Source organism: Augochlora pura, chromosome 5 (assembly GCF_028453695.1).
Source record: "Augochlora pura isolate Apur16 chromosome 5, APUR_v2.2.1, whole genome shotgun sequence".
Taxonomy (NCBI): domain Eukaryota; kingdom Metazoa; phylum Arthropoda; class Insecta; order Hymenoptera; family Halictidae; genus Augochlora; species Augochlora pura.
The window spans coordinates 3,274,519-3,300,826 of NC_135776.1; the positions used below are offsets into that span (position 1 = coordinate 3,274,519).

At 41.8% G+C, this 26,308-nt stretch overlaps 2 protein-coding genes across 4 annotated transcripts; one reads left to right on the forward strand and one right to left on the reverse strand.

Moving 5' to 3' along the window:
• The first annotated feature begins 5,231 nt into the window (after positions 1 to 5,231).
• Positions 5,232 to 17,354, forward strand: LOC144470377 (uncharacterized). 3 transcript variants are annotated; one of them, XM_078181428.1, is made up of 12 exons: positions 5,232 to 6,702; positions 6,769 to 6,899; positions 8,688 to 8,966; positions 10,037 to 10,187; positions 12,073 to 12,778; positions 12,977 to 13,209; positions 13,348 to 13,536; positions 13,826 to 14,384; positions 14,448 to 14,521; positions 14,618 to 14,697; positions 15,026 to 15,305; positions 15,557 to 17,354. In XM_078181428.1, exons 1-12 carry the CDS (start codon positions 5,766 to 5,768, stop codon positions 17,200 to 17,202), a joined length of 5,265 nt encoding a protein of 1,754 aa, XP_078037554.1. In that variant the 5' UTR covers positions 5,232 to 5,765; the 3' UTR covers positions 17,203 to 17,354. The 3 variants fall into 3 exon arrangements, with proteins under 3 accessions (XP_078037554.1, XP_078037552.1, XP_078037553.1); XM_078181426.1 differs by having other exon boundaries at positions 5,232 to 6,899; XM_078181427.1 differs by having other exon boundaries at positions 5,232 to 6,899; positions 15,062 to 15,305.
• Positions 10,454 to 11,589, reverse strand: LOC144470378 (uncharacterized). Its single transcript, XM_078181429.1, has 2 exons — positions 11,347 to 11,589; positions 10,454 to 11,104 (listed from the first exon to the last, which is right to left on the reverse strand). The coding sequence occupies exons 1-2, from the start codon at positions 11,587 to 11,589 to the stop codon at positions 10,454 to 10,456; spliced, it is 894 nt and encodes a 297-aa protein (XP_078037555.1).
• Positions 17,355 to 26,308: the final 8,954 nt, after the last annotated feature.

The window sequence follows — 26,308 nt, forward strand, 5'->3', positions numbered from 1 at the left end:
AATGTTGATGCGATTATTATCGAATTTCTTTTACCCTATCTTAAAGTAGACGCCCTCAGCTTTCTTTTAAGCGCAGCTGCATCAAAATTGCCCATCAGGAACGTACCTAAAATTTTTTTCAAAATTCACTTAAATTCGCACGATTTTAGCTGACTTTTCATCCCTCTCAAGACTCAACCTTTTCTTAATTTTTCAAAATGTTGATGCGGCTGTTATTTAATTTACTCTATCTTTAAGTAGACGCTTTCAGCTTTCTTTCAAGCGCAAATGGATCAAAATAACTCCTCAAGAACATAATTCAACATCCATCCGATCTACCCTAAGGAGTCCCCGGATTATCCCCGATTTTTCCTTTCTGTCAGGGCTCGAGTTTTTCCAATTTTTCAAAGTTTCCTCGCGATTTTAATCTAATCCAATCTACCCTGTATTAAAATAGACACTTCCAGCTTTCTTTTAAGCACGGCTGCATACAAATTGGCCATCGGGAACATATTTTAAAATTCACGCGAACCTTTAAAATCTCCAGTTCGATTCTTCAAAATTTACAAATCTAAAAAGGAAGGTTCCTATTATATTTACTTTCAATTTATTATTAATATCGTCTTCATCGAAATAAAAATAAATTCTTCAGTCGTCAAAGCATAGAAAGAAAAGCAGATAAAGACAATAATAAGAACAAAAATTGTCCTTTTATCAAAATTATTAAAGTTAAATAAGTGCTGATCAACGCAGCGTGAAAAGAATCGTATACGCAAGGGGTTAAATATCTGAACATTAATAACAAGGGATTATAACACCCCAGTTTTACGATAAATAACACAATAACAATGTAACAATAACTAATAAGTTATTCCCATTAATTTCCACGACGCGGAATAACTCGTCCAAGTACGGCAAAGGAGTTAACGGGACCCTGAATTCCGTCGCGGTTCTTGCGCGCCCCGCGAGTTTTCCATCCCCGTCTTGCGGGCGCGCAGGCGAGGGAAACAAGAGCCAAGGTGCCGCCGGTGTTTTCCCTAACACCGTTTAATCGAGTTTAGCGGTGCCGGTACACGCATCGGGGATAAAGGCAAAGGAAGATTAATGGTCGGTTGCAGGCGGTCGTTCAAGTATTCCAACCCAGATCGCTTTTGTTTCCCGTAACCGGGCTGTTTGTGCTCGTTAAACCGATTTGCTAGATCGCCGCCGTGACAATGGGGGATCGCGTTCCCACCGCGACAACAATATGATGCAAATCTGCGCCGGCAACAACAACAACGACGACGACGACGCCGGCACGATTATCGTACACGATTACGAGGAAAACGCTGGAAATCCGTCGGAGTTTCGTTTACTCGGTTTAAGATGCGCGACGGTTGTCGAGAGAGATGGGGTCCCATATTCACCCCATAAGTGTCGAATTGACGTAATAGCTGTGTAATTATTAAAATATTTTTTACTTTGTGCAAAATAAAAATTAACGATTGAGAGAAATAAAAAGGAATTGTTTCGTTTTATAATTTTATTAACTCGATGACAGTATGAGAATATTGTTAAATTAATTTTATAGTTTTAGGATATTTCAATTACTTATTTTTTATTGTGAGTGCATAGTATCTGTCGTTTAGTAATTATACAGTATTTAATGTTACTTTAACCCTGTGCGTTCCAATGACGACTCTCAGGTGGCATTAAAAATTGTTATACTGTTTTTAAAAATAATTTCCAAGGTATCGAAGTTATTTATATATTATAGACTGTTAAAATTTAAATTATTGCACTTGCTATAGACAAAACTTCCTATGCATAAATCACAATAAATCGTACAAAATAAAAATACTAAATCAGAGGACATCTTGTCAATTTCAAATTAAAATATCTCCAACAGCAAAGATTATTTTAGAAATTTAGCTAGAAATATTTCTTCGCAATATTTACATCAATTTGCCCAAGGTTCTCAGAAAATGATTACACTGATTTGTCCCGATTTTCTTGCAGATCGAAGGGATTTCCGTTCGGCGCAAATGGATCCGGCCATCTTGAACGTCGACAAGGCGGCGCGGCGCACCGTACCTGCCCCGTCCGTTCGCGAGTATTACCGCCGCCAATTTATCCAAGGTTTCTGCTCGCATCTGCATGGCAGTTTCCGTTGCAGGTTCATTAAGGCACTCCCGGCGATGCTCGTCCGCCGTGCAACCCACTTGTATGCGAGCGCGCGGGGTCTGCCGACCGTAGAGCAGAAGGGCAACCTGGATCGCAGGAATCCAACGCCGCGTGTCTTTCCTCCTCGTCGGACGCCGATACAAATTGAATCTGGTGCTCGTTCGCCTCGCTATTCCCTTCGTAATGAGATCCTCCGGCGGATCGCGAACCACTCTCTCCCTCTCTCTCTCTCTCTCTCTCCACGGTCTTCGTCGGAGATGTTTCTCCGATCGCCGAGCGTCGACGTGAAAAATTCAACCGCCGTGTTTCTGGCGGATGCAGCCCCGTCACAGGGCGCTGTCTCGCCCCTATTGCAGAAGGAACGCGTGGGAACTCGATAAAGTGGAAGGTCTCTCATATGGAGGACAGCGCTGCCGTCGTTCACGTTCACGGGGTCGCGGAGATTATTTACGAGGAGGATGAGATGGCCGAGCCATTTTGGACGGGAAGGTGGTGGTGTCTATTATTCAGCGAGGCTGACCCATGCCGGCGCTTTCGAAGGGCTCTGAAAGGCTCTTGTCTTTCGAAGGGACAAGACAATTGATTCGCGAATCCGGGGGTAGGTTTATTATGCGAACGCGACGGTAAAAGCATTTTTAAGAGTTTAGCTATTCTAACTAGGGTAATTTCATGGGGTGACGACAACTGGTTCTTTATTATTTTATCTTTGTTTCAATTATTCAAGAAGGCGAGATTATTTAGGTTAGAGCAGCGAAAACACCTTTGGTTTTTAACTGATAAAGATGGTAAATGTGTACTGTGATTTAAATGATATTAAAGTGTAAGTTAACTGTATCATTCTTGATGTATTGAAAATAATATATAATTTAGAATTAAGTACAGATATTATTTTATGTAATATACATGTGGCAAATAAAAAATAAATCAGTGATATTGTATTTCAAAATGTGTCTAGACTTCTCTGATACCTTCTCTATTCACCTAATATATTAATTAATTAATTATATTTTATGGGGCTGTCGTCTATGTTTTTCATCATATAACATCGATACAGCAGACTTCCCTTAATAGTTCTGGTTCCTTAATTTATCGTCCTACGCCCTCATTTGACTATAAATAATATTTTTCGAAGACCCTGCATTCTGCCTTTTTTGAAAATTAAAAATGTGAATTTATGGACCGCTGCTCACTAGCGCCGCGTTGCGGTAGAACCTCGGAACTAAAATGCACTTTTTATCCAATGTAGGCTTCCAGAAAAACATTAATTGTGCAATAACTAGGACATGAATGCACAAACCAAAGACACCGGATTGTTCGGGAAGGTCTACTGCATCGATACAGTGCAAGAACAATAAATAAAAATGCTGGAAAACAATAATAACTAAACATAAAAGTTACTAAACTTTGAACAGCAAATTACAATATTCAACAATGTTTTTAATTGTTTTCTTTACGTGGGATCGATGCAGTAGATTCTCCTGAACAATTCTGTCTATTTGGTTTATTAGTGTGTGATCGCATTTAGCAACAATTAGTGTTTTTTGTGAAGCCTGTATTTATAGACATGTGGAACCAGCAGCGCCTCTTGCGGCCACTCGGGGTACCTTGTTGTGAAGGAGGTTCAGGCGTTCGCCATCAGAGGCGCCACTAAGCGGATATTCGTACGGAATTCACAGTACCAAAAAAACATTTATTATGACGTAATTAGGACATTAAAAAACAAACTAATTACACAGAACTATTCGGGAAGGTCATATGCATCGAACGAATGTAAATAAAAGAAATTACATCATTCTTAAATAATATAATTTGTTGTTCAAAGTTTGGTATCTTTGATGTTTATTTATTATTGTTTTGCAATATTCTTAGTTGTTGTTCTTATACTGTATCGATTCAGTAGACTTTTCTGAACAATCCCCTGTTTTTGGTTTGTTTATTCATGTCCTAATTATTGCATAATTAATGTTCTTCTGGAGACCTACATTGGGTAAATTGTTCGTTTTAGTTCCGGCGTTCTACCGCAACGCGGCGCTAGTGAGCCATGGTCCATAAAATGCATATTTTTGATTTCCAATAATGCAGAATACATGGTCTCCGAAAAACATTAATTATAAACAATTGGGGGCATAAAACGATAAACTTACCGCACAGAACTGTTCATCGAAGTTCGTTGCATGGATTTCAGGTTAATAAAAAGACATACGACAGTGCAACAAAATATAATTAATTAAGTAGTGAACGCAGAAGGTATCAAAAAAGACTGTACACGCTTTGAAATTCAATATTGCAAATTCTTTTTTATTAAAAATTATAAAGGCTTGAATCCACTTGGGTTTTGTTAGGAATTATACAGTTAACTTTCCCTTTCTTATAATTTATCACAGTATTCACATAGTATTTAGTAGTTATATTAATTAAAAAACGGAGATTTTCTCGCGCCTCCTACCTAAGGAAAACAATCAACAATAGAATTAAAAGCCTTGTTTTTATTTTTATTTTTCTAGTTAGTCATTTTCAGCGCTCCGTAGGCTTCGAGCAAAGTATTATACTATATTAATTTCCTACCTGTATTAAAAATTCTCCGCGACGGTCTCTCAGCTGATAAATAAAAATAGACAATTCGGGAAGGAAATACACCATCATTCGATCTTTTTAATACTCGAACAATCGTATCATCCCCCTCGAAATCACACATTTCTGTTCATAAACCGAGGAACAATTTTTAAATATAATTTTTACTCACAAATCGGCAAAACCCCGCAAGCCCGCCAATTACCGTCCCGGCAAAGACAACGTCCCGACAAGGGGTTGAAAAGTCTGCGTGCGGCGCGGTCCGCCGCGGGCCTCCGCCGAAAGTTTTCGCATAGTTCGTCCGAAATAAAAACGGAACAAAGTGATCGCGCGGGCGTTGTGTCGGGCATACGTCCGCGTATAAATACAAGCCGATGCCGGGCCACGTTTGCGAGTGTTCACGCGCGCCCGTCTGTCCGCCGTCTATTTTCGACAAGAACAGGAAGCTCATCCGCTCTTCCATTCCGACTGCCGCTCTCCGCAGCACGCTCGCCTGGCCGCGCGCATGCTCCCCGCGCGCATGGAACGCCTCGTCTCAAGAATAACGCTCTCGCCGTTCGTCGTAAATACGAATACCGAATGCTCGCTACCGAAAATAATCATCGCGCGAGGACGCCGATACGAATTCGGACCACTTCTTCCGCGACTCTCGCCGAACCGTCGAACCGAAAAAATGCATTCGGAACGGTGAGGGGCCTCGGCAACGATCGGCTCTAACACCACCCTCCGTGGTACCAGAGCGCGCGGCCGAGCACCGTTCAACCGGACAACAATACCCGCCGTTCATTCCGACGCGAATCGCCGGGTTTCTGGGGGCCAGAGTGTCGCGACGAAGCTGTGCTACCGAAAAGTGCTACCGCGAGAAGAAGCCTGGTCAGTGTTCGGTTTGGAGAGGCCGTCGCGCACCGTCGAGAGGCCGCCAGAAATTCCTGTTCGCGTGCTATGTCGCGCGGGACCCACTATTTATAAACTTACGCAACCGCGCGAGCCGCACGTGTGATTGTTAATCAACAAATTTGCCCACGAGTTCGAAGTGACAGCCAGGCAGAAAAATGGCTAGCGGCGAGCGGACCGTGGACGGCGGCGGCGGCGGCCAAAGGGCCGGGAGAGAGGCCGACCGGCCGGGACGGGAACAAAGGGTTCCGCACAGAGGCAAGGACAAGATCGACGAGACTCGTCTGCCTACTCCGCCCCTGGACCCTTGGCTGAGTCAATGGTACCTGCGGAACGTCCACCAGCAGTCCACTACCCTGGAAGAAGACGAGGACATGATGGCGTTCTTCGCCGACCTAGAGACTCCGCCCTCCGACAGCCAAGCCTCCGACTGTCCCTCTAGAAACTCCACCACCTCGACGATAACCGTGCCCAACCTCTGCCTCGAGGAGGCCTTCGAACACCTGAACCGACTCTATTCGTTGACAGAGCAGATCCTCGAGCTGCGTCACCGCACCTCCAAGTTCTTCAAGCGCGTCCGCAGCCTCGAGAAGCTGAAAGTGCTGCGCAACGCCAACCGCGCGCTGGAGGACGTCTTCGCTAGCGACTACGACGACGCCAGCGACTTCTACGAGGAGGACACCGGATTCGCGGATTCCCTACTCAACGCTATGATATCCAACTGCAGGGAGCCTCCGTTCCAGAGACGCAACGCCAGAGTGTCCTCCTCTTCGAGGCGCGCCAGGAGCAAGTTCCAGAAGCAAACTTCGGGCGACGAGGGCTCGAAAGACGCGCCCAAAGTTTCCAAGTGGACCAGGGTCAAAGCAGCCTTCAAGTGGGAACGAGCTTATGCCAACGATGCTACGGATGCTCTGGACAATGCTGCTCCGACCTCTCCGGTCTCAACAACCTCGAAGTTCCTCTGCGTTCCCGAGATCGACGCCGGCAACTCCGGCAGCAGCAGTCCCTCGTTCTACGTCGACGACGTCTCCGACGCTGGCACGTCCTTCAGCAGAACGTCCACCGTCTCGTTGTCCAACGAAGCCGCTTGCGAATGTGCGAACAAGCACCAAGCCGGTTGCCGTGTCTTCCAGGCGTCGCCTGATCGGAATTTCCTTCTAGGTTCTCTGGCAAGCATGCCCAGTCATTTGGAGCCCAAAGCGAGAGACGAGGCGAGAGAACTGTGCGCGAACAGGCGTAGTCTCTCTCTTGACCGCAATGATAGGCCCGCGGAGGCTGATCTGGCTAATGATGTGAGTCTTTTCGCAGTGGAGGATTTTTAGCGAGTTGTAGTTTCGCGGATTTTGCGTTGCATGGTGCGAAGTTCGTCAGAGGAACTGTCAGTCGTCGGCGAATGATAGATTCGTTGTCAAGTAACCTTAGTTGATGATTAATTATGGTGTTGCTTGTTGCCTGAAAACATTTATGCAGTAGTTTAGTTACAATGTTCAGTATAGTAGTAGTATAATAATAATATAATAGTGGTATAGTTTCAATGATCAGTCGTCGATTGCAAACATCGATTTATTACGAAGTTAGTATAATAACTGGATTTTATTTATTTATGTCAAATATAACTAGATCAGACGCAACAGCACAAAAACATTTAGACAATTTGAAAATATCATTACATAATTACTAACTTATTAAATTTATTTAAAAAAGATATAAATGTCTATGCAGCTTCTACATCTTGCAATTAATAAAAATGATTTTTATTTCGCACCAAGATCAGCAATCTAGTAATAACTACACTATAGATTCTATGCTAAAAATTGAACTTCCTTTTCTTATAATTAATTGAGAATAATTTTCATTTTCCTTTTTTTATTTCTAGTTATTATAATGATTGGTTACGGTTTCGATAGATTATCATCTGTTATTGTTACTTAACATTCGTCGTGGGAACATTTTACGAGGTTCTCTCGTTACGACGATGACTAGGGTTTATGTTCGTTCGATAGTATTGTTATTTGAGTATTTATCTTGTGGTCATAGATGCTCGAATAATCGTTGGTTCCTCGCGGACTATCGGTGAACATGTTGCGATTTAAAAATATCCACGATAATACGCGCGCGAAACTGCCACGCCTAGCGAGTTTAGTCCGTCCGCTAAGATGCTGCTAATTTAGCTATACCAACGGCATTCGTTTCATCATAATGTACCTATCGCTATTAACCTTCGACTTTTAATTATTAACCCTTGATTTTTAGCTGTTGACTATACTTTAGAAATCAGATGCCTGCGTAGAGTTATAATGGATATAATAAAGTCAGAAAAGTCAATTAAATAAAAGCGAATAAAAGTCGCTTCATTAAATAATACTCACTATTTAATAACCTACAAAACCAATGAATAAATAATATTCGTAAATTATTTTATGAGAGGAAATTTTCCAGTTAGAAAATTCTTTAAACTAAAAATAATTGAAAATAAACAAATATTAATTTGTATGGGTCTTTTAAAATTATTTAAAATTATGTAGTTGTATCATTCGATATTTTTACAGCAAGAATATAGTAATTATATAAAGATTCGATCGTTAGATAATCGAAGAGAACGTGGTTTAAAATCGATGACTGAACTCGTTTCGAACAGGAGGAATTTACAGTAAAATAAGTGAAGATGTGGCTTCAACAATAAGTTAAACCATTTTGCTAATTATAACACTTGAGAGGATCTATAAGCAATGATTCAGTTTACGTTCTCTTTTCGTGTATAAACACTGGATCAAGCAGATGTTGAACACGAGAATTCCGAGCTCAAAGATCAAGGCTATCATTTTCTACTCGCGATGAAAACTCAAATTTTAATTGAAACTAACACGTTAACATTATAACTATTATTGTTAGTATTAGGATAATCATTACTATAATAATAATAATATTAGTAGTAGCAGTAATAATGGTATTAATAATTATTACTACAATAAATAATAATAATATTGATAGTAGTAGCAATGGTATTATTATAATTATTACTGTAATAAGTAACTCACCTATTATCAGCGTGAAGCATTGACGCAATCATTTGATCGCAGAACGGTCCAGGCAAGCAGATCCGCGTCGCAGAAGAGAAAAACGGAACCGCGTGTGCATCGAACGCTATCGATGAAAAGGGTGCTGCAAGATCAACTACGAAGAGGCCACCCCCAGCTCTGACCATCACAATCCCTTCGCTGAATGATGACATCAGGTGTGTGCCTTCCCCAGAATCTAATTCGTCGCTTTCTTCGAACGCGCACACTCCTAGCGGGCATTCTCCTCTGCTCCGAAATATGCAACGAGAACAATCGTCCGCTAAACATTTTAAACGACAGGTTAGCATGTTTTCACCCATCTTATACTTACGAGAATTATTTTGACAAGTTGCGCAAGAGTAAATGAATTTTAATTTAAAATCGACAAGACTGTCACTATTTTAGTATAATAATAGGACATTTTATATTTTAATTGTATAAATTATTTAAATATTATTTTAAGAAAATTTTATATATTAGTATAATAATAATAATATTATCGATTTTAGAATTATCGATAATATCATTACAAATACTAATATTACGTAATATTGTAAATTTGCCACAGACATTTTTAAAGAGCGAAATTATAAAAAGTAAACCAGAAAATTGCTTTTTCGAAAGCTTTGCAGTTTGTTTTGAAAACCGAGGAATCGAAATAAAACTTTATTATGCCGCGCATGATAGGCCAGATCTCTATCAAACGGAAGCCGTCAACGTTTGACGTTCCCCTCGGTGTAACGCGAAGCGTTGATCACCGATGACGGCTCGCGTCTTCTGGAATTATTTTCTTTCCACAATGAAAAACAAAATTCCGCTTCTAGCTAGTTACGCGAAGAGTATCGTCACTTATCGAGTGCTATGATAGTTCGCAAACCCTTGGTTCTCAAAGTTTAACGATGCGAAAGAGAAATAATAAATATGTCACTCGTCTCGATGATTCTATTATTTAAACAGTTATAAATAATATTTCTTTTATCATAATTCTGCATGGTTTTTCATAATGGACCTAAATAAATCTAGTCTCTAAACCTAGCATGGTCAAAATTATTCTCTGATTTTTTAATTATTTTGTTCTTTTCGCTTTACAATTATTTTGTTCTCTTCGCTTTACAATTATTTTCTTCTCTTAATTTTGTGATTATTTTATTTTGTTACTTGACAATTTTAGAAGTTGTAAAGTCTCTTTTGTGGAAAAATAATTAAATTGCATTATCGGAGCAACTTTTATAATACAGAATTTTGCAAATATCAATTTTCATTGGGCAAAGCAGCCTATCATACTTTGTCAGGTTCAGTGCTATATTGAAAAAAGAATTGTTCTATAATGTCTATTGTCTTAACAGAGCCTGTTCTCTTTGTCCACACAGCAATCGGCCATCGAAGAGTCCATAGCGTCGAGAATACGGGGACAAGATTCCAAATGGAGTAAAGTCAGACGTGCGTTCCTGACTAATTCTCCTCTTAGCATTCCGCCAAGTCCTGTTAAAGTCGGTTCAAGACAAATGTTCCTACAAAACGGTAAACGACATGAACTACTATTCTCACAAACTCTCCAAAAATTATCTACCCTCGTCACCAACGTCTGAATCATAATCGCCGCTTATATAAAATAACATATTACGTTAACTAAATGTATCGAGCAAAGGGTTAATCCAACACAATAAAAATAAATTTTGAAAATTGTCAAAGAATTAACGTGGCACGGTATTCGCTAAATTAATCAGCAGAAATATGTAATGAAACAATTAAGCAATGGAATGAACAAATCTCGTGTGTCGTTCGTTTTATTTGTTCTTCCCCGTAATGGCAAAGATACAGTTATCCAAATACTTCGAGAACTTCTCGCTCTCTTTGCTGTACGTGCTGACAGCATCCGACGACAATACAGCATAGTATTTGATTATGCTCAGCTTGTACGCCTCGATTTCCTCTAAACTAACATTCGCGCATTTCAATCCGTTCTCCAATTTCACCGTCGCGGCGTCGTCGTTCTCTTTCAAGCAGGCCTTCAACTGCTGCACGTCCCTGCACTTGCCGCAAGCTTTCACGAGAGACTCCGCCTGGCCGATGCAAATCATCGTGTCTTGTTCGACGCGCTCCGCCATTTTCACCAGTCTAATCGTTCGCGCTATCAGATCGCATCGAAGCGTTTCCAGATGCAGTTGCGTTCGATGGTTCATCGACAACACGCATTCCCGTTGCTTCGTGGCAAACGCGACGTCTAAGCCCATCAGTCGCTTCAACTTTTCTTCGTTGGTCGAAGACAATCGCCTCAGTTGAGCTTCTTCCTTGTGCTTCGCTGACGCTATGTAGCCGTTCAGCTCATTGATCGCGGACGACGACCTCTCTTTCACGGTCTTCAAGAACGCATCCCCTTGCGCCCTTATCTTCTCCCGAAGCTTCGTGTAGTCTTCCAGGGTGGTCTGTTCTTTGCACTGGAAATTGAACAAATGCCTGGTCAGTTGCCTGTCTAGATTTTATAAATTAAATAAATCTAGATGAAAATATTGAACGGAGTTTAATTATTTTAATAAAGCCTGAATGGTTATATTAATGGAGCCTAAGTAATTGCAATAATAATATCCTAAAATAGCCTAAATAATAACCTAAAAATAGCCGAAAATAGCCTAAATAATATCCTAAACAAATAAATATATTATGCGAGCATGTCTCGTACTTTTGGTTGCGGGTAAACTTCTTTCTGGAAAAATCTTCTGCAACACATAACCGATTCTTTCAGTCTCGGACATTTGTTAACCTTCTCTTGATATTCCTCGCATTTCGACGAGGATGTTACACTTTTCTCACTTTGGTACAGTCCTGTGCCATTGTGGCTGAGATTGCGAGTCGAAACTCGGAGAAAATTTGGATATTTACAAGTTTTTGAAATTATCTGAGCTGCCAATTTTGACGTGAACATGCCAATATAATGTAATAATGCGCGAAGGGTGAATCGATTCATTGATTTTTCGATGCCGCGAAACAATTCACTTGTGACCGAAAACTCGCACACTGTGACTATAATACAATAAAAATTATTATTTAATTATTCGTAATTCAATTACGTAGTTCAAAAATTGTAGTTAATGAAATTATTAATTATTTTTCGATTGAAATACAGTTCATAAGGAATTCTTGTCTCTTCTACGTAATTTCATCTGTATAATATTATCTATTAATTCATTATGCGGTGATTCCTAATTTTAGAAATTAATTATAATAATGTATAAATAATTTTTATAAATTACATTGTAATTTAATTTAACGGAGATCTGATATACAAATTATGATGTGAATAATTTACAATGTAATTGAATTACAATGCATTTGCAATACAATCGCGCCTACATCGAAATTAAAGCTCGATCAATTAACTCCTAATTCTTCGTATTTCTGCCGACAGGTCAAGAGTTTTCGACACCCGGCAGTTGCAGCGCCAGCGCAGAGGACCTCGAGCAACTGACCGCGTTGCACGCGCAGCCGGACACCCAACGAGATTACCGAGTCCTACGCGAGAAACTGGGCGCCGAGTTTCACCGGAAGCTGGTCGAATGGGAGCGCATGAAGAACCTGTCGCCGCGCCCGCAAACGAAGGACAGCGGCGTCCGCGAGGCGCCGCCGAGTTTCGCGAACCCCAGGGAGCACTTCCTGTCCGAGGAGCGGCTGTCCTTCGAGTTCAGGAAGAAGCTGCAGGATTGGAAACGCGTGAAGAAGGAGCGACGTGGTAGCGCGACGTTCGAACAGCAGAGGTTCAATCGTCGTCGCTTAACCGATTGGCAGCTCTGGAAGTCGCCCACGAAAACCGAGTTCAGGAATCGAGAAGTCGCGGGGCAGCGCACTAATTTCGGCGACGCTGCCAATGGCGGCAGGACCCACCTGTCCGAGGACTTCCTTCGGAAGATGGACGTGTGGAAGAGAATGCACGAGAGCAACGGGGACGAGGAGCACTCCAGGGCGAAGTTCAGCCGCCTTGGAATCGGCACCGGCATCGACGAAACCGAGTTTCTCACTTTGGAGAAGGCTCTGGCGCAGTTCAACAGGGACACCGTCAAACGGCGCAGGGAAACTGAACGACAGCAAACGGATAAGTTCGTCGACGCCAGTGCGAAGTAATTATTACGTATACTGGACATTTTTTAAAGTTACAGCACTTTGAAGTCTTGTCTAACTTAATAATTTCCTAAAACGAATTCTTGTATTTTACCAATTTGCACAGGTTAGAAATTCCAGAAAAACATTCAAAATTCACCGAAAATTACCGTGAATTATGATTTCATTGTAATATCGATGTTCTCACATCGTTTTAGGTCGTACATGGACGCTGCAAGGGACTCGAACAGCACCGACGAAGTTCTGGTGCAAACATCGGCCGGCTCTTATCGCTTCGAAGGTATATCGCGAGAATTCACGAGGAAATTGTACGATTGGGAAAAATATCGCGGGATATCGCCGAGATCGTCCACGTTCCGTCTGCTGGGGCCCGCGTACGATCCGCTTCTCAGAGAGTCGGACGTCGAAAATCCGATTACACCGACCACCAGTGAGTGTGCTACGACAAAACCAAATTTTCTTTCAGTCTACAAATGCTGAATTAATTCAGGAAATAATTCAGGAAATAATTCAGACAATTTAGGAAATTTTACTGGAGCATTGATTTAAATGATAACGAATTTTTTAGAAGCTGGATCCAGCGAGCAAATGTTCTTCAGCGATCGCAATCTAACAAGATCGAAGTCCGTCGACGACCTAATTGCGAGAAGCATCGTTCGCGAGTCTTTTATACGTCGTCCGACGAGCCTGCAATTATTAAATCGCGTGGCAAGCGCGTTGGAAAATTCTGACGGTACCGGCAATTTGCTAATGTCAAGTAGGCATCCAATATATTATTTTAAAATATAATTTATATTTTGTAAAATATAATACATATAATTTATATTTTAAATATTTCAAAGATTTTAAAATATATAATACATATAATTTATATTTTAAATATTTCAAATATTTTAAAATATAATACATATAATTTATATTTTAAATATTTCAAATATTTTAAAATATAATACAGTATATACTATCTTATACCATAAAAATGGAATCCAATAGAACTGCACACTTCGATTGAAACCTGCGTCGATAATCGCGTTTCTGGTCGACAGGCAATCGGCAAAGGGTGGAAGAGATTGCCGAGGACATTCTGATGGACGACTCGGAACCGGAAGCGATGATAGTCGACATCGAGGACGTGATCGAGGAGACGGCGAGTCCCCTGAAGAGAATGCAACCGCACCAGACCCCGGTCTACTCGGTTGCAGCCAGCGAGACTACCAGCATCGCGGTGCCGCTTGGAACTGTTACGTCCAGCCACGAGCCGTCCCCTGTGCTCTTCATCGAGGACAACCTGAACCGGAAGCAGCGGCAGGATCGCGGGAAAAATTCGCCGAGAGAAAGCGGCTCGAGCAACCAAAGCTTCGAGTCGGAGAGGCGAGTTGAAAACGCGTCGAAGAGGAATTCGTCGAGTTTAGAAAACGTGGGATATTTGCCCTCTTTGGATGTGATGCAAAAAGATAATCATTGCGACGATGATTCCGTCCATTTTGACAATAACGACGAAGTGTATAAAGAGCCTAGAAACGCGAGCACCGTGATGGACCACGATGGAACTACGAGGACCGCCGAGGTGTTGATGAAACTGGCCGACGAGGATCTCGTTGAGAAGTATACGACACACGACACGTTTAAAAAAGGCAACTGTACCTTCGTAGATTTCGATATTTTCAGGGTGGAAGCTGCGCCTGCGTCGGTCAATGAGCAACGCCCCGTTGACGGTGTCACGGTAGAACAGAGACTCGACGGTGAGTTGACGATCAAATCTAGATCTTACGACCGATAATTATATAATAAATGAACAGAAAAACTGAAGAATTTATAATGCTTGTTTCACACATTAGGGTCCGACGAATGCGAAACCGTTCGCAGATGGAATCTTGGAAAACGTTCGGCTTTAGCGAGAAGCGTAAAAGAATCGACGGTAGATTTGATGCAATTTCGTATTATCCTGGTGCTGAGAGTCTTCTCATTCGCTGTCTGCCATAACTTCTTCCGCTAACTAGATACTATTAACCAGCATAGAAGCAACCGTGTGTAATACGTGCATTGATAGCAGTTCGACGCTATAGTGCGAGCCTGTAAACGATCGAGATCTCGTTGCTCGTTTGCCGACTCCGCCCTTTTTTTCTCTTTTTTTCTGTACGATTTTGCTTTGACGCGTATTATAACGCGATTAGCTTAGATCGGATCTTGCGGCAATGACAAATTGAGAAACGAACGCTTTTCATCGGGATTTAGTTTTACTATAGCACAATGAACATTGGCAAACCTGTCGGTACAACCAGGATTTATCGAGCGAGGAGAAGCACTGTAGGGAGGCCGACGATCAACGGAGCGCCGTGCAAGATGGAGGCAGCTGCCTCGTTCAGCATGTTGCCGCGGTTAGACCGGAACCGGACAACGAATACGAAAACGTCAAGAACGGGGAAGATCCCTATTACTGCTCCCTCGTCGACAGACGACCGGTCACCAACTATGAAACGTGCGACAGGGAATCATCGCCTGGGTCTTTGGCTACTTATAAGTTAGGTCAGTTACTATTTTTGTTAACGATAAATTTTTAATTATTTTTATACTTTTGAGACGCGTGAAAGTAATTAGAACAAAACAATTTTTATTAATATATATTATTTAAGTAGATATTTCATTATTATATTCTCAAACTTTAGATATTTTTATACTTTTGAGACGCGTGAAAGTATCTAAAGTTTGAGAATATAATAATGAAATATCTACTTAAATAATATATATATTAATAAAAATTGTCTACCGATTTTCAGAAAGTGCCAACTACGAGAACCTGCGCCACGCGAACCAAGAGAACGAGGACCCCTCACCGAATCTCACCAAGCCGTTCAACCTGTTCAAAATTAAATCGAGCGTGTTCGATCGTAGCCCGTTCGAATCGTACGCGAAACGGCCGAGTCCTCAAAGCCGGAACAATGGCATCCCAGAGGCTTCGACGCTAATCAAATCGAAGCTGACGTCGGACCACCTAAAACAATGCGAAGTGGAAACGACGTCCACCGTGCCGTCGAAAAATCCTTGCAACGGCGACTACGGCCGCAGCGAAGCGACACGGACAACGAACGAGGACACGCGTGCCAAGTCGATCGGTTCTTCGATCATCAAAGGCTGCACAGGAAGCTCGAAAGCCTTACATCGATCGATCGATACCCAAGAGAACAATGCCACGGATATCCACGAGGCCCGATCGACGATCGACGATCCAAAATCCACGGGCGACGATGCTGGATGCGCGATCGAGGATTCGTCGATCTCCGAAAAGCCGAAGAAGCAGTACTCGCCGACGCGAAACGTGCTGATGAGAACCAAGCGGATGATCTTCTCCCCGTTCCGGCGGGAAGAAGACTACAACTCCCGTCGGAAGAACAGTAATAGCTCCGACAGCGATCAGGCATATTCCCTGAAAACGAAGACGAAATCCAGGTCTACGTCGCCGAAGGTGTACCGTCCGGATATGTTAACGCGGATGTCGTTCTCCCTTCCGTGGCCACTGGGCTCGTCGTCCAAAGATCACGAGTCGAAGACGTCTAGAAACGATCCAGAGATCGTGTACAAGAGCAAGAGGACGTCGTCGTTGACCAGCGAGAACGACGTGTTCAGAGAATCGAGATTTAGTCGGCTGCAGGACGCGACATTGGCGGAAGAGGAGAAGGAAATTCAAGTGAAGCTGGAAGAGGATCGATCGTCGATCACGGGAAAACGGCAGGAGAAGAGGAACGAGGGATCCTTCGATCCTAATTCCTCGGATCTGATGCACAAACTGCAGATTCTGTCGAGCGTGGTGGCAAAAAGGGACGGTCGAAGTTCGATTTCCGAGGAGCTGACCTTGGAGTCGCGTTCTCTGAGGATGCGTCGCGCGAAAGAGGATTTCCTGTCGCGGCGCGGCGGCCCGCTCTTCCATTCCGTCATGGAGCCGTCGACCTTCGACGATCGGAGTTTCTCCAGGGTTGTAACTAGGGCCGATTTAGAGGGGAGAGATGATCGCCGTGGGGCAGAAGCAAGAGCGTCATCGGCGAGGAAAGTGAAAATGGAGGAAACTAGAAAAGAGGATGAGATAGACGCGTCGAGCGGATCGGACCTGTCTCTGTCGGATCGAGCGAAGTCTGCCAGCACTGGCATGATCAACGTGGATCCTGATATCTTCCAGAGGCTGACCGAAGCTGGCCGTGGATGCGAGTCTCTTCCGAGAACGTCTTCCAGGCTGCAGAAGCCTGGCGGCTCGCTCGCCAAGATCGTGAACAAGTGTAAATTTATTCGGTTGATCTGCGGCAAAGAGCAGAGCGATCTGAGCACGATCGCCAGATTGTGCAGGCAAAGCTTGCTGATCGATATTAAGAACGATTTCGAGAAGCACTGGGAGGACGACGAGAGAGCTAACAAAGCTTCCAGGGAGGAATAATGGGTGTGCGATCCGATTAGGATCGGGATTCTGGGAACGTGAAATATCTATAGATGAATCGTGATAGCGATCGAAGAACGTAGAGCCGAGTAGCGGATTCTGTTACCCAGATAATTATTTGCAATTTATATGGAAGTGTAATTAAATGGTATACAAAGTGCAATTTCAAGTTTTCTATTTATCCACCACCCTCGTTTCAACTGTTTCCTTTCCGTTTTTTTAAAGTTTCATAAAAATTACATATTTATATAAAGACGTCAGTTGTCTAATAAAGTGTCGAGTATAATTTAATTACTAGCACTGAGAAATACAAAGTGGAATTGAATTTCTCGAAGAATTGAAACGAGAGATATTGAATGAAAAATCGACGAGCGAAAGTATTAATTTGACCTAACCTGGGTGTACACGTATCGTCACAAGCGATCCGCGACGCGCATGATCGTTTTGGTAAATTGGGTTCGAGTAAGTAAGCAATTATTATATTTTGGCTTGGCAAATATTATAATAACGGGCTAGAGAGGTTAACCGGGTTATCTCAAATACGATCATCAGTCGAGGCGTTTTAGAGAGCGCCAAAACCGGCACCAGGCTGCCGCTTAGTTTTGTACCTTTTTTCGCGTGGCTGTTTGCACGAACGAGTCTCTTTAATGCTTTACAGAGAACTCGGGCGAATTGCACGCTCATTGAATCCGCTGGAATTTCTATCGATATTTTTTGCTACGTAATTCACCGATTTAATTTGCTAATTACACAGAATGCAGAAAATAAGCGACCTTTAACAACTTTGCTTAAAATAGTATTAAATAAAAATTTTAAAAGGTGTAATTTTGATAAAAATATGAAATAAAGAAACCATTTCAATTTTAATACATTAATTAATCAACTATATATAATTCTTCGTTTCTACAATTTATAGATAAATAAGAAGAGAATTAACACCTTCTCAATTTGCTATCCGCATAATAATGAAAGAATATATTAAACGAAAATTAGTACGTCCATGAAAAGACGAATTAATAAGTTTCGGAGGAACTTGTATGATATCGCGGGAAGGAAGTGAAATCAATCAAGCGGAGGTTCCTTCAGCTTCAGCTGAAAAGCAATCATTCGAAGTTCCTTTCTTGCAGTAGGTTTCATTCGGTATCATAATCAAGTATATTTGTTTTGTCGAAGAAGTGTGCGCAATTCTACTAGAAGAACACCTTGCATTAATTATATTTCAAATGCACACGATCCAGTGCAACGGAGTGTTTCTTTTCAGTGTAAAATATTGCAAACAATTTCTTTCTTTATCTGCACATTTTTAAAAAATGTAATCATATAAACAACAGGATAAAAATTATAGTAAATATAACAAGATCTCATTAAGTTTGAGCAGTTCGGTAATTCACAGTTTAACAAACGTGTTAATTTCGTCACAGCGCGAACATCAGACTGGGAACGGTACCGTCTGTTTGTTCAGAGTCACTTTTATGTACCTGACTACTTGGACCCTCACTAATGAGTTACAAACCTGGGCGAAAAGGTAGCGTGCACAGTGAGTTGAACAAATATTTGCAGAGTCCATTTTTCCCAGAATAATTTTGCGAATGGAAGCACATTGTTGATGCAATTTCGAATTTTCACTACCTAAAAATATATCGTTCTTAAAACAGAATCGTTGGACTATACTATATTATAATATTAATAATATCATATTTTAATATGATTAATTTCGATACGAAGAATTTTGACAACATGAAAGTTAAATAAATGAATTTCTATAATCGTAAAAGAAGTTTAAAAAACAAACAGAACAAAAATTGGTTCTGTATTGTACGCTACCTGTTTAAAGGTCGATCATCCTCCTCGATTTCCAAAGGTGACCATAAAAAAGCCACCGTGTTGCGTCATAGTTCAGCTCCACGTTTATTATATCTGGAACAAGGAAGTTTCATTTCCAGAACGATCCCCGGTTTTTTTCTTTTTCTTATTTTCGGAAGAGTTCCCATTTCGCGATCATAATTTGTTAATAATTGGACACTGTTTGTACCTAGGGTGGAAGAGATTCCTCTCGCTAGCCAACTGGCCCCAGGTGTGTATACGGGGAGCGTGGCAGACGCGTGCTTCTCCCTACTTCAAATCTTGTATGCAGCCGAATGCAGCGCGTTCTATTCTTCCAATCTCCCTGCGCGTTGCGGCCCGTGTTCCTTTATATCATTTCCACGATTTCACTGTAACATTAAACACCAAATTACACGTACCAAATTATTATTAAAACATACCAATTTTGTTATTAAGAAATATATCTTTCTATTTAAAATAATCTGAAAACTCGATCAGCTTTTTCAGCTACAGCTTTCGATACGAAACCAGAAAACAAAGTCCAAATTGAACTTCTCGAGATTCGAAAATTCGCGATTTCACCAACGAAAGTGAAAAACTCGGTTTCGAGAAAAATTCGGCGACGGAGAGAGAAAAGAAAAAGGCATTCCCGAATCGCAAGATTTGCATTCCGGAAAGGTGGTATTTATTCCTAACGGAATAATACAATTATCAAATTAACCCTCGCACCCTCGCATAATTACTCGCGACTATACGATTTAAGTGGATAATTATTGGGAATTGGCGCCCTTGCTCGCTGAACGTTGAAATTTAGCGAGCGTCAGAATGTGGAGCGCCGGGTCGTCAATTCGAACCGTGTAATTTCTGTTTGCGCGTATGCATGCACCACACACCACCGGCGCCCGTCGCGCCGATCCATCGCGTCCGTGCATCGGCACCGAATTTTAACGTTCCCTCCGCGTGCGGGGATCACTCCCCGGTGTTCGCCGATAAGTTATTTCCAATTCTCTCGTTCACCGTGTCATTTACACGCGCTGCAAACGTTGCAATTTTCTCGGGCGCGCGAAACGAAGGGCCGCAACGATTTACGATAAATCGCATGCCGTGGACGCGGCTCCTTAGAATAAATTATACCAACACCGAGACAATGTGAAATACCTATTATTTTTATAAATATAATTCTATATTTTATAAATATTAATTTTATAAATATTATAAGTATTATATACATTATGAGCAACATTGTTGAAGAAATTCGTCGCGGTGCGAAGAGCATAATTGCCGCGGCTGCGGCTGGAAATTGACGTCGTTTACGCGCCGGCAACAACATAACAGTAGGAGAGTTTCGGAAATAAAAACTTTACTCTCGATCGGAGAGCCACTCTATCACACAGGAGGGTGCCACATTGTTACGCTGCAACTACCGCTCTCTCTTTTCCTTTGCTCCCTTCCCACCCCTCTCTCTCTCTCTCTCTCTCTCTCTCTCTACGCCCGTGGCAAGAATCTTTTCTGTAGTTTGGACGAACCGTTGTTTTACGAGAGGACTCTTTAGATCGGCAGAAGGCCCATTGTATCGCCGGCCTCAATGCGCCGGATTGTTTTCGAAAAGAGAGCAGGATTGTTTCATTTTTCTTTAGACGGGATCCCTCGGACGCTTTAAGATACGCCGACAGTCATGCATTCGATGTGGCCCGGTCGTGTTGCTATACTAGACAAGATTCCACGAGCGTGCCTCCTCCCGGTGTGAAATGGTTTCGTGCCGAAGGTGTTGGCAGCTTGCATGTCTCCAATTTTATTTTCTCTTTTTAGTCTATGGTCACGTTGTATCAAGAAAATAATTTCAGCGTTATAATCTTACACTGTAGCGAATCATTATTTTCTTAACGCGTCGTGACTATAGAAAGAAGGAAAAAAATAAAATATTCTATAAAATAGAAGGAAAAAAGTAAAATATTTCAGCGTTAAAATCTTACGCTCTAGCGAATAATGATTAGACCGCGTATTTTTATATGGAATAGAAATTAATAATATCTCGTTTAGATTTACCTAATTATTTTTAAAAATACAGACGGAATTTTGTCTGTGCGACGGGAACAGTAAACGGCGCTACGTGACAGGTACGACGATTTTCTAACAGGTATCGTTGGTGTGTGAAATCTGCTGACTCCCGCTAATTGACAGAAAGATTCTTACCTGTCTTAATTTTCACTAAAATCTCTGTTGGTGGGCCGCGCCCCGGCGGTACCTCATCCTTGTTTCAAAGGAAGCGTCGCCCGGTCCTAATTACTAAGCTACCGATGTTCCTCCATCTAATATCAATTTTCCGAACGAACTAATTGCAAGCCGTGGCCGGATCTTGGGAGATACAATTTTTGCTTCCGGTCTCGCTCGGCTTTTTACTTCTGTTTCGCGTCTGTTTTGTTGCTTCGAATTCCGATGGGATAACATGACATTATATGTCGCTAATGGATTTTCGGTTTCTCGTTAAAACTTCCGCTTAACTGCTGGTTTCGTCTCGGAGATTGATTCGAATAGATTTGATATTTCAGCCTGTTCTTTATTTTTACACGCTATACAATCTTTGAATTGCTGAAAATATTTAGAATTTTTATTTAATTTTGGTATTTTGATTCTATATTATTTTTACTTTGTATAATAATCCGCAGTCCAATTATCAAACATTACGCAGACATTCAGGCGAGTATACTCGTGTCCCCGATTTCTCCCACTCTCCGTAAGTTTCCGCGATTAGGGATGTTTCCGTCCGATAGTTTATCTTCCGTTCATTTCCCAAGGATCCTTAAGTACACCGGCGCAAAATTGGTCTCTCTCTCGAGCCATAATAGAAATTACCGGCGCGGCCCCGGGACCACCATGATTCCAGAGTTATTTTCAGTCGGTCGTTTCCGACTTCTGGAAATCAATTTTTCCCTGTGACGGCAAGTAACCAATTTTTCTCGACTTCGACGGAGGTCCGGCGATGCACAATAGTCCCGGCTTTCGGAAAAGTTAATCGTCCCTTTCCTTCCTTCTTCCTCCTACCTCCCCCTTACACCTTCCGCCCTTCCTCCTGCCTTTCACCTCTGTCCTTACAATTTTTGTCTATAGACGATGAGCCTAGAACAGTGTCTATCCGATATACGTCGTTTGTTCGTTCGATGAATCAATATTTTATACAGAGTGATTTAACACTGTTACAAAGGGGTTAGAAAATTAATCGAACACTGCTTTTACCGAAGAGGGTAATAATTATTTTTCAAAATTATAACTCGATACAATTTTTACCAAAAGAAGCAAAAATGCGATTTAAAGATTATTCCTACGGGATATTAATCACTATTTAAAATAATAATTTAGCACTATTTGTACAAAAGATATTTTTTCTATTTTAAAATCAATCGTTGTAATGAGATAAACGTATCACGTCGACAGTCAAAGATTCTATTAATCACGTCACCGTCGCGATTTGTCGCAGATTCACAGAGCCGAAGATTAAACCGTTTCAAGGAACAATTAATGAAAAAGATAGGAGACAATGTCCATAGTATCAATTATCCGCGCTTCTAACCCCGATAACGGGGCGCGTAAGGTGATACGTGGACCTTTTCTCGTATGTGCGTTCTATAATTACGATGATACCGAGGGAAGAAAAAAGGGAAGAACAAAAAAAAAGGGCAGAAGCGTTGGTAGTTTGGTTCAAGCCGAAAGTCGTGGGAACCATCGTGGTAGAATACGAGAACGGACGGGGAGGCAGAAGAAAGAAACGGAGAATCTTGGTGGAAGATACAGAAATCGAAAGAGAAGAAAAGGAAGGAGAAGCGGAGCGAGAGAGAGAGGTGGTGGGGGGTGGAGGAGAGGAAAGAGGAGGCAAAGGTGAGCAAAATTTGAACGATGGGATGAGATCTTTGGCCGTGGTTCGACGTTACAGAAACTTGAGAGGCAATCCGAGCTTTCGTACACGATGCTTCGATGCACTTTCGTATTTCGCGGCAATTAATGATACAGTTTCGACACACGGTTCCCAAATTGCAGTAAGATTATATCTTCCGTGAATTTCACGCTGTTTAGATTTTCTATAAAAAAAATTGAACGTCCCTTTCCCACGAAAGTTCTTCTTCGAACGTGCACTTTGAATTACGCTTCCGCGTAAAATTTCGAGAAATATTTCTGGACGATTTTTGCTATTTACAAAGTACTGTACTATAGCGTTCATAACTCATATTTTTGTAAAATATAATTTTGCAAAAATTACAATGCTAACTTAAGGTAAGGTTAAAGTAGTTAGTGTGAATGGCTTCTAACCTAAAATGTTTCTTGATATTCATGGTTTCATAGGAGAATAAGCGCCGAAGTTTTATTTTAAACGATCGATCATCGAAACCGCGATCGCTTTCGTTGGAAGTCTATCGTAAGATGTCATATTAGCATCTCGTTGCGTGCGAAACGGCATGAGGGCCACGGTGGTATGAAATCGGGTTGAATAGGATTATTATTAGCACTATTTGCCGGGTATTAGTTCGTAGAAGCACGGTGGACGAGTATGTTTTAATACAACGTATCCCCTTCCTGTCGCGCTAGGCTTGTTGATCGCGCGTATATTTTACGAGATTATGGCTCATCAAAGCTTTCCTAACTGGCCCTGTTTTGTATGCTTTTCATCGCGTCACAACCGATTATGCGTTATACGGTTCGCCGCAAAAAAAGAAAAAAAAGAAAAACGAAAGGGACACGAGGGAATAACTTGCGATTCAAAACGCCGGTAAGCCGATTATACGCTTCCGATCGAATCGAATGAACGTGAAAACTAGAGACCGCCGCCGTCATCAGCGACGCTTTCGTTGCGGTATATCATTGTTGAAGACTATCCGGCCGAAATCCTGATTCCTTAATCTCGTTGTATCTCTTATTCGACCACGCCAATCTGCGTCCCGAATATTAAGATCGTGGTGGATCTTCGAAATGAGACATTAATTATAAGAAATTAGAAATAAGAAATTAGAAATGAGGAATTGAAAATGAGGAATTGAAAATGAGGAATTGAAAATGAGAAATTAAAAATGAGATAATAAAAATGAAAAATCAAAAATAAATAATAAAATAATCCAAGCTGACAGGTTTAAATATTGCCTGTTAATTGCTCGACTATTCCGATTAATCTGTAATAATTCCGACGCATTGGGAACAATGAAAAAATATCTTAAAAATCGTCCGAGTCGTTCCACAATTTCTCAGATCGTAAATACGTCAAATCCAGATTGTCGATCTCCAAGAATCGCCCGTTGATTATCTCGAAGCGAAAACAAAAAAAAGGAAGGAAAGCGAAAGTCGATCGACCGGTGTAATTAATAAAACCGTATCGCTCGAAATTTTGCGGAAATTTCGGACCTAGGAAGGGAACCGGTCTTGCGTTGACTAACATCGATGTCCGTAGTGTTAACTCCGCTGCATACCCGTCATCAGCGAGGAACCCTTCGATGCGCGATAATTGGAGCCCGAAAGTATATTCTCTCTCTCTGGTTCTCGTTTTTTCATCAGTTGTTTAGTTGTTCGTAGTAATTTAGCAGGTAGCAAGACCGTCGTCGTTTCCACGTAGAAACCCCGGTCCACGGTCCGTGGTTCACCCTCTCTCTGTCCACGGGCTCTCCTCGTTTCGGCCGCCCTCCCGACACCCTTTCGGCTCGTTCCGCGTGTATTTAAAAGCGTTTAAGGGTGCCCTCGACTCTCGAGTGCTCTCCCGCCGGATACACAATGGTTCTTGCGTATTATTTGTTGGTGAAATAACATGCTGTCAGTTATGGGAGATATGCTAAATATATAGGGTACGGCTAGAAATCCGAAGGTGGATCGATCGAACTTGTCCTGGCTGTTCGAGTGTTATGCTTCGAGTCACGGTTCGACCCGGCGCTCCCCGCTCACGCTCCCGATAATCTTTTCTACAGAACCTTCTTTCAGAAGACAATCCGCGATACCACGTTACTCGCGTCTTCGTTTCCCCCCCTCTCCCAGCCTCTGTTTACAGTCGGCCCCAAAAATCGGCGGCACGGGGATCCACGCGCACGAAAATGGGGTTCCGTCGAACCCCTCGCGGAGGCATTTCTTTAATTTTCTGGTATTTAGTTACCGTCCTAATGAACTTGTTATTTAATCGAATTAATCCTGATTAATAATCCACGGTAATTGAGAATTTTACCGCGATAATTGATTTCCTCTACGAATTCGATTACAAATAATCGTATAATTATTTACCGAACAGTGAACGATTATGTAAAACGTTTAAGCGTAATCAAACAAATGAGCGACTGTACTGCAACAGGCCACGCTCCCAATAAAAGTAACCACGTTCCACTGTTTAACAATGAGAAAAGGCATGATTCTCCTTCGGTCCATAAATCACTTGAATACTTTCGAGCGTCCGCTTACGGTTCTGCTCCGCGCTGTTCCTTTTTTTTTCTTGCGCTCGCGCGCGCGCGTCCAGCCGAACTTTAATAGACGCACGAACTTGATCGAGCGTCGATCGGGCCACGGAGTTATAAATTTAGTATCCACGAGGCTCATCAGTGTCCCAAAAACAAACACCTCCTCCTCGCCTCCTCTCGTGAATTTATATACGTTGTTGCCTAGACGATAATCAAATAACACCGATTCGATCGAATACAGGATGCGCGTAATTAAAGAGCGTGTAATTATGGACCTCGCCCAGGATGAAAAGTATTACGTTGTTATTAGTTATTAATTGCTTTATTAGATTAAGCTCACCGGCGCGGTGCGTCAGGAGGCGGAGGGCCCCGGTCCTCTTCTCCTCCTTTTTTCGATCTTTTCAGCGGATAAAACGACCAAAACGAGGCGCTGCATCGGTTTCGCCTCGCAAACGGCGGACTCTTGCGGACGTACTTTAATTCTATAAATAAACGGGTCCGCGTTAATTCGTGCCAGGCATCGTATTAATTTTAAAATAGCGAAGAACGTGTATATAAATTATGTAATTATAATTATTGTAATTATAATATAGGAATTATAATTATTATAATTATAATATAATAAGATATAATATGATTACTAGTATAATAGTTAGAATAATTATGTTCGAAGAGTAAAATAAAATAACCGTGGACCATCATCATCGTATCTTCCACTTTCCATTGAACATTCATTTGAATGCGCTCGTTTAAATTCAGCGTTAAAATTCAGCCGCGTCCCTTCCCGTGTAACAACCCAATATTTGGAGCTAAATACCTTTTTCTCGTGTTACCGTGTCCGCGAACGGGCCGAGGAAGCGTCCCTG

Excerpts from the sequence above, each read along its gene's own strand:
- LOC144470377 (XM_078181426.1), top strand. The coding sequence starts at position 5,766 with ATGGCTAGCGGCGAGCGGACCGTGGACGGCGGCGGCGGCGGCCAAAGG. Across the intron at positions 13,210-13,347 it reads TCCGATTACACCGACCACCA|AAGCTGGATCCAGCGAGCAA; the intron begins GTGAGTGTGCTA and ends CGAATTTTTTAG. Across the intron at positions 15,306-15,556 it reads TTTGGCTACTTATAAGTTAG|AAAGTGCCAACTACGAGAAC; the intron begins GTCAGTTACTAT and ends ACCGATTTTCAG.
- LOC144470378 (XM_078181429.1), bottom strand. The coding sequence starts at position 11,589 with ATGTTCACGTCAAAATTGGCAGCTCAGATAATTTCAAAAACTTGTAAA. Across the intron at positions 11,105-11,346 it reads AAGTTTACCCGCAACCAAAA|TGCAAAGAACAGACCACCCT; the intron begins GTACGAGACATG and ends TTCAATTTCCAG.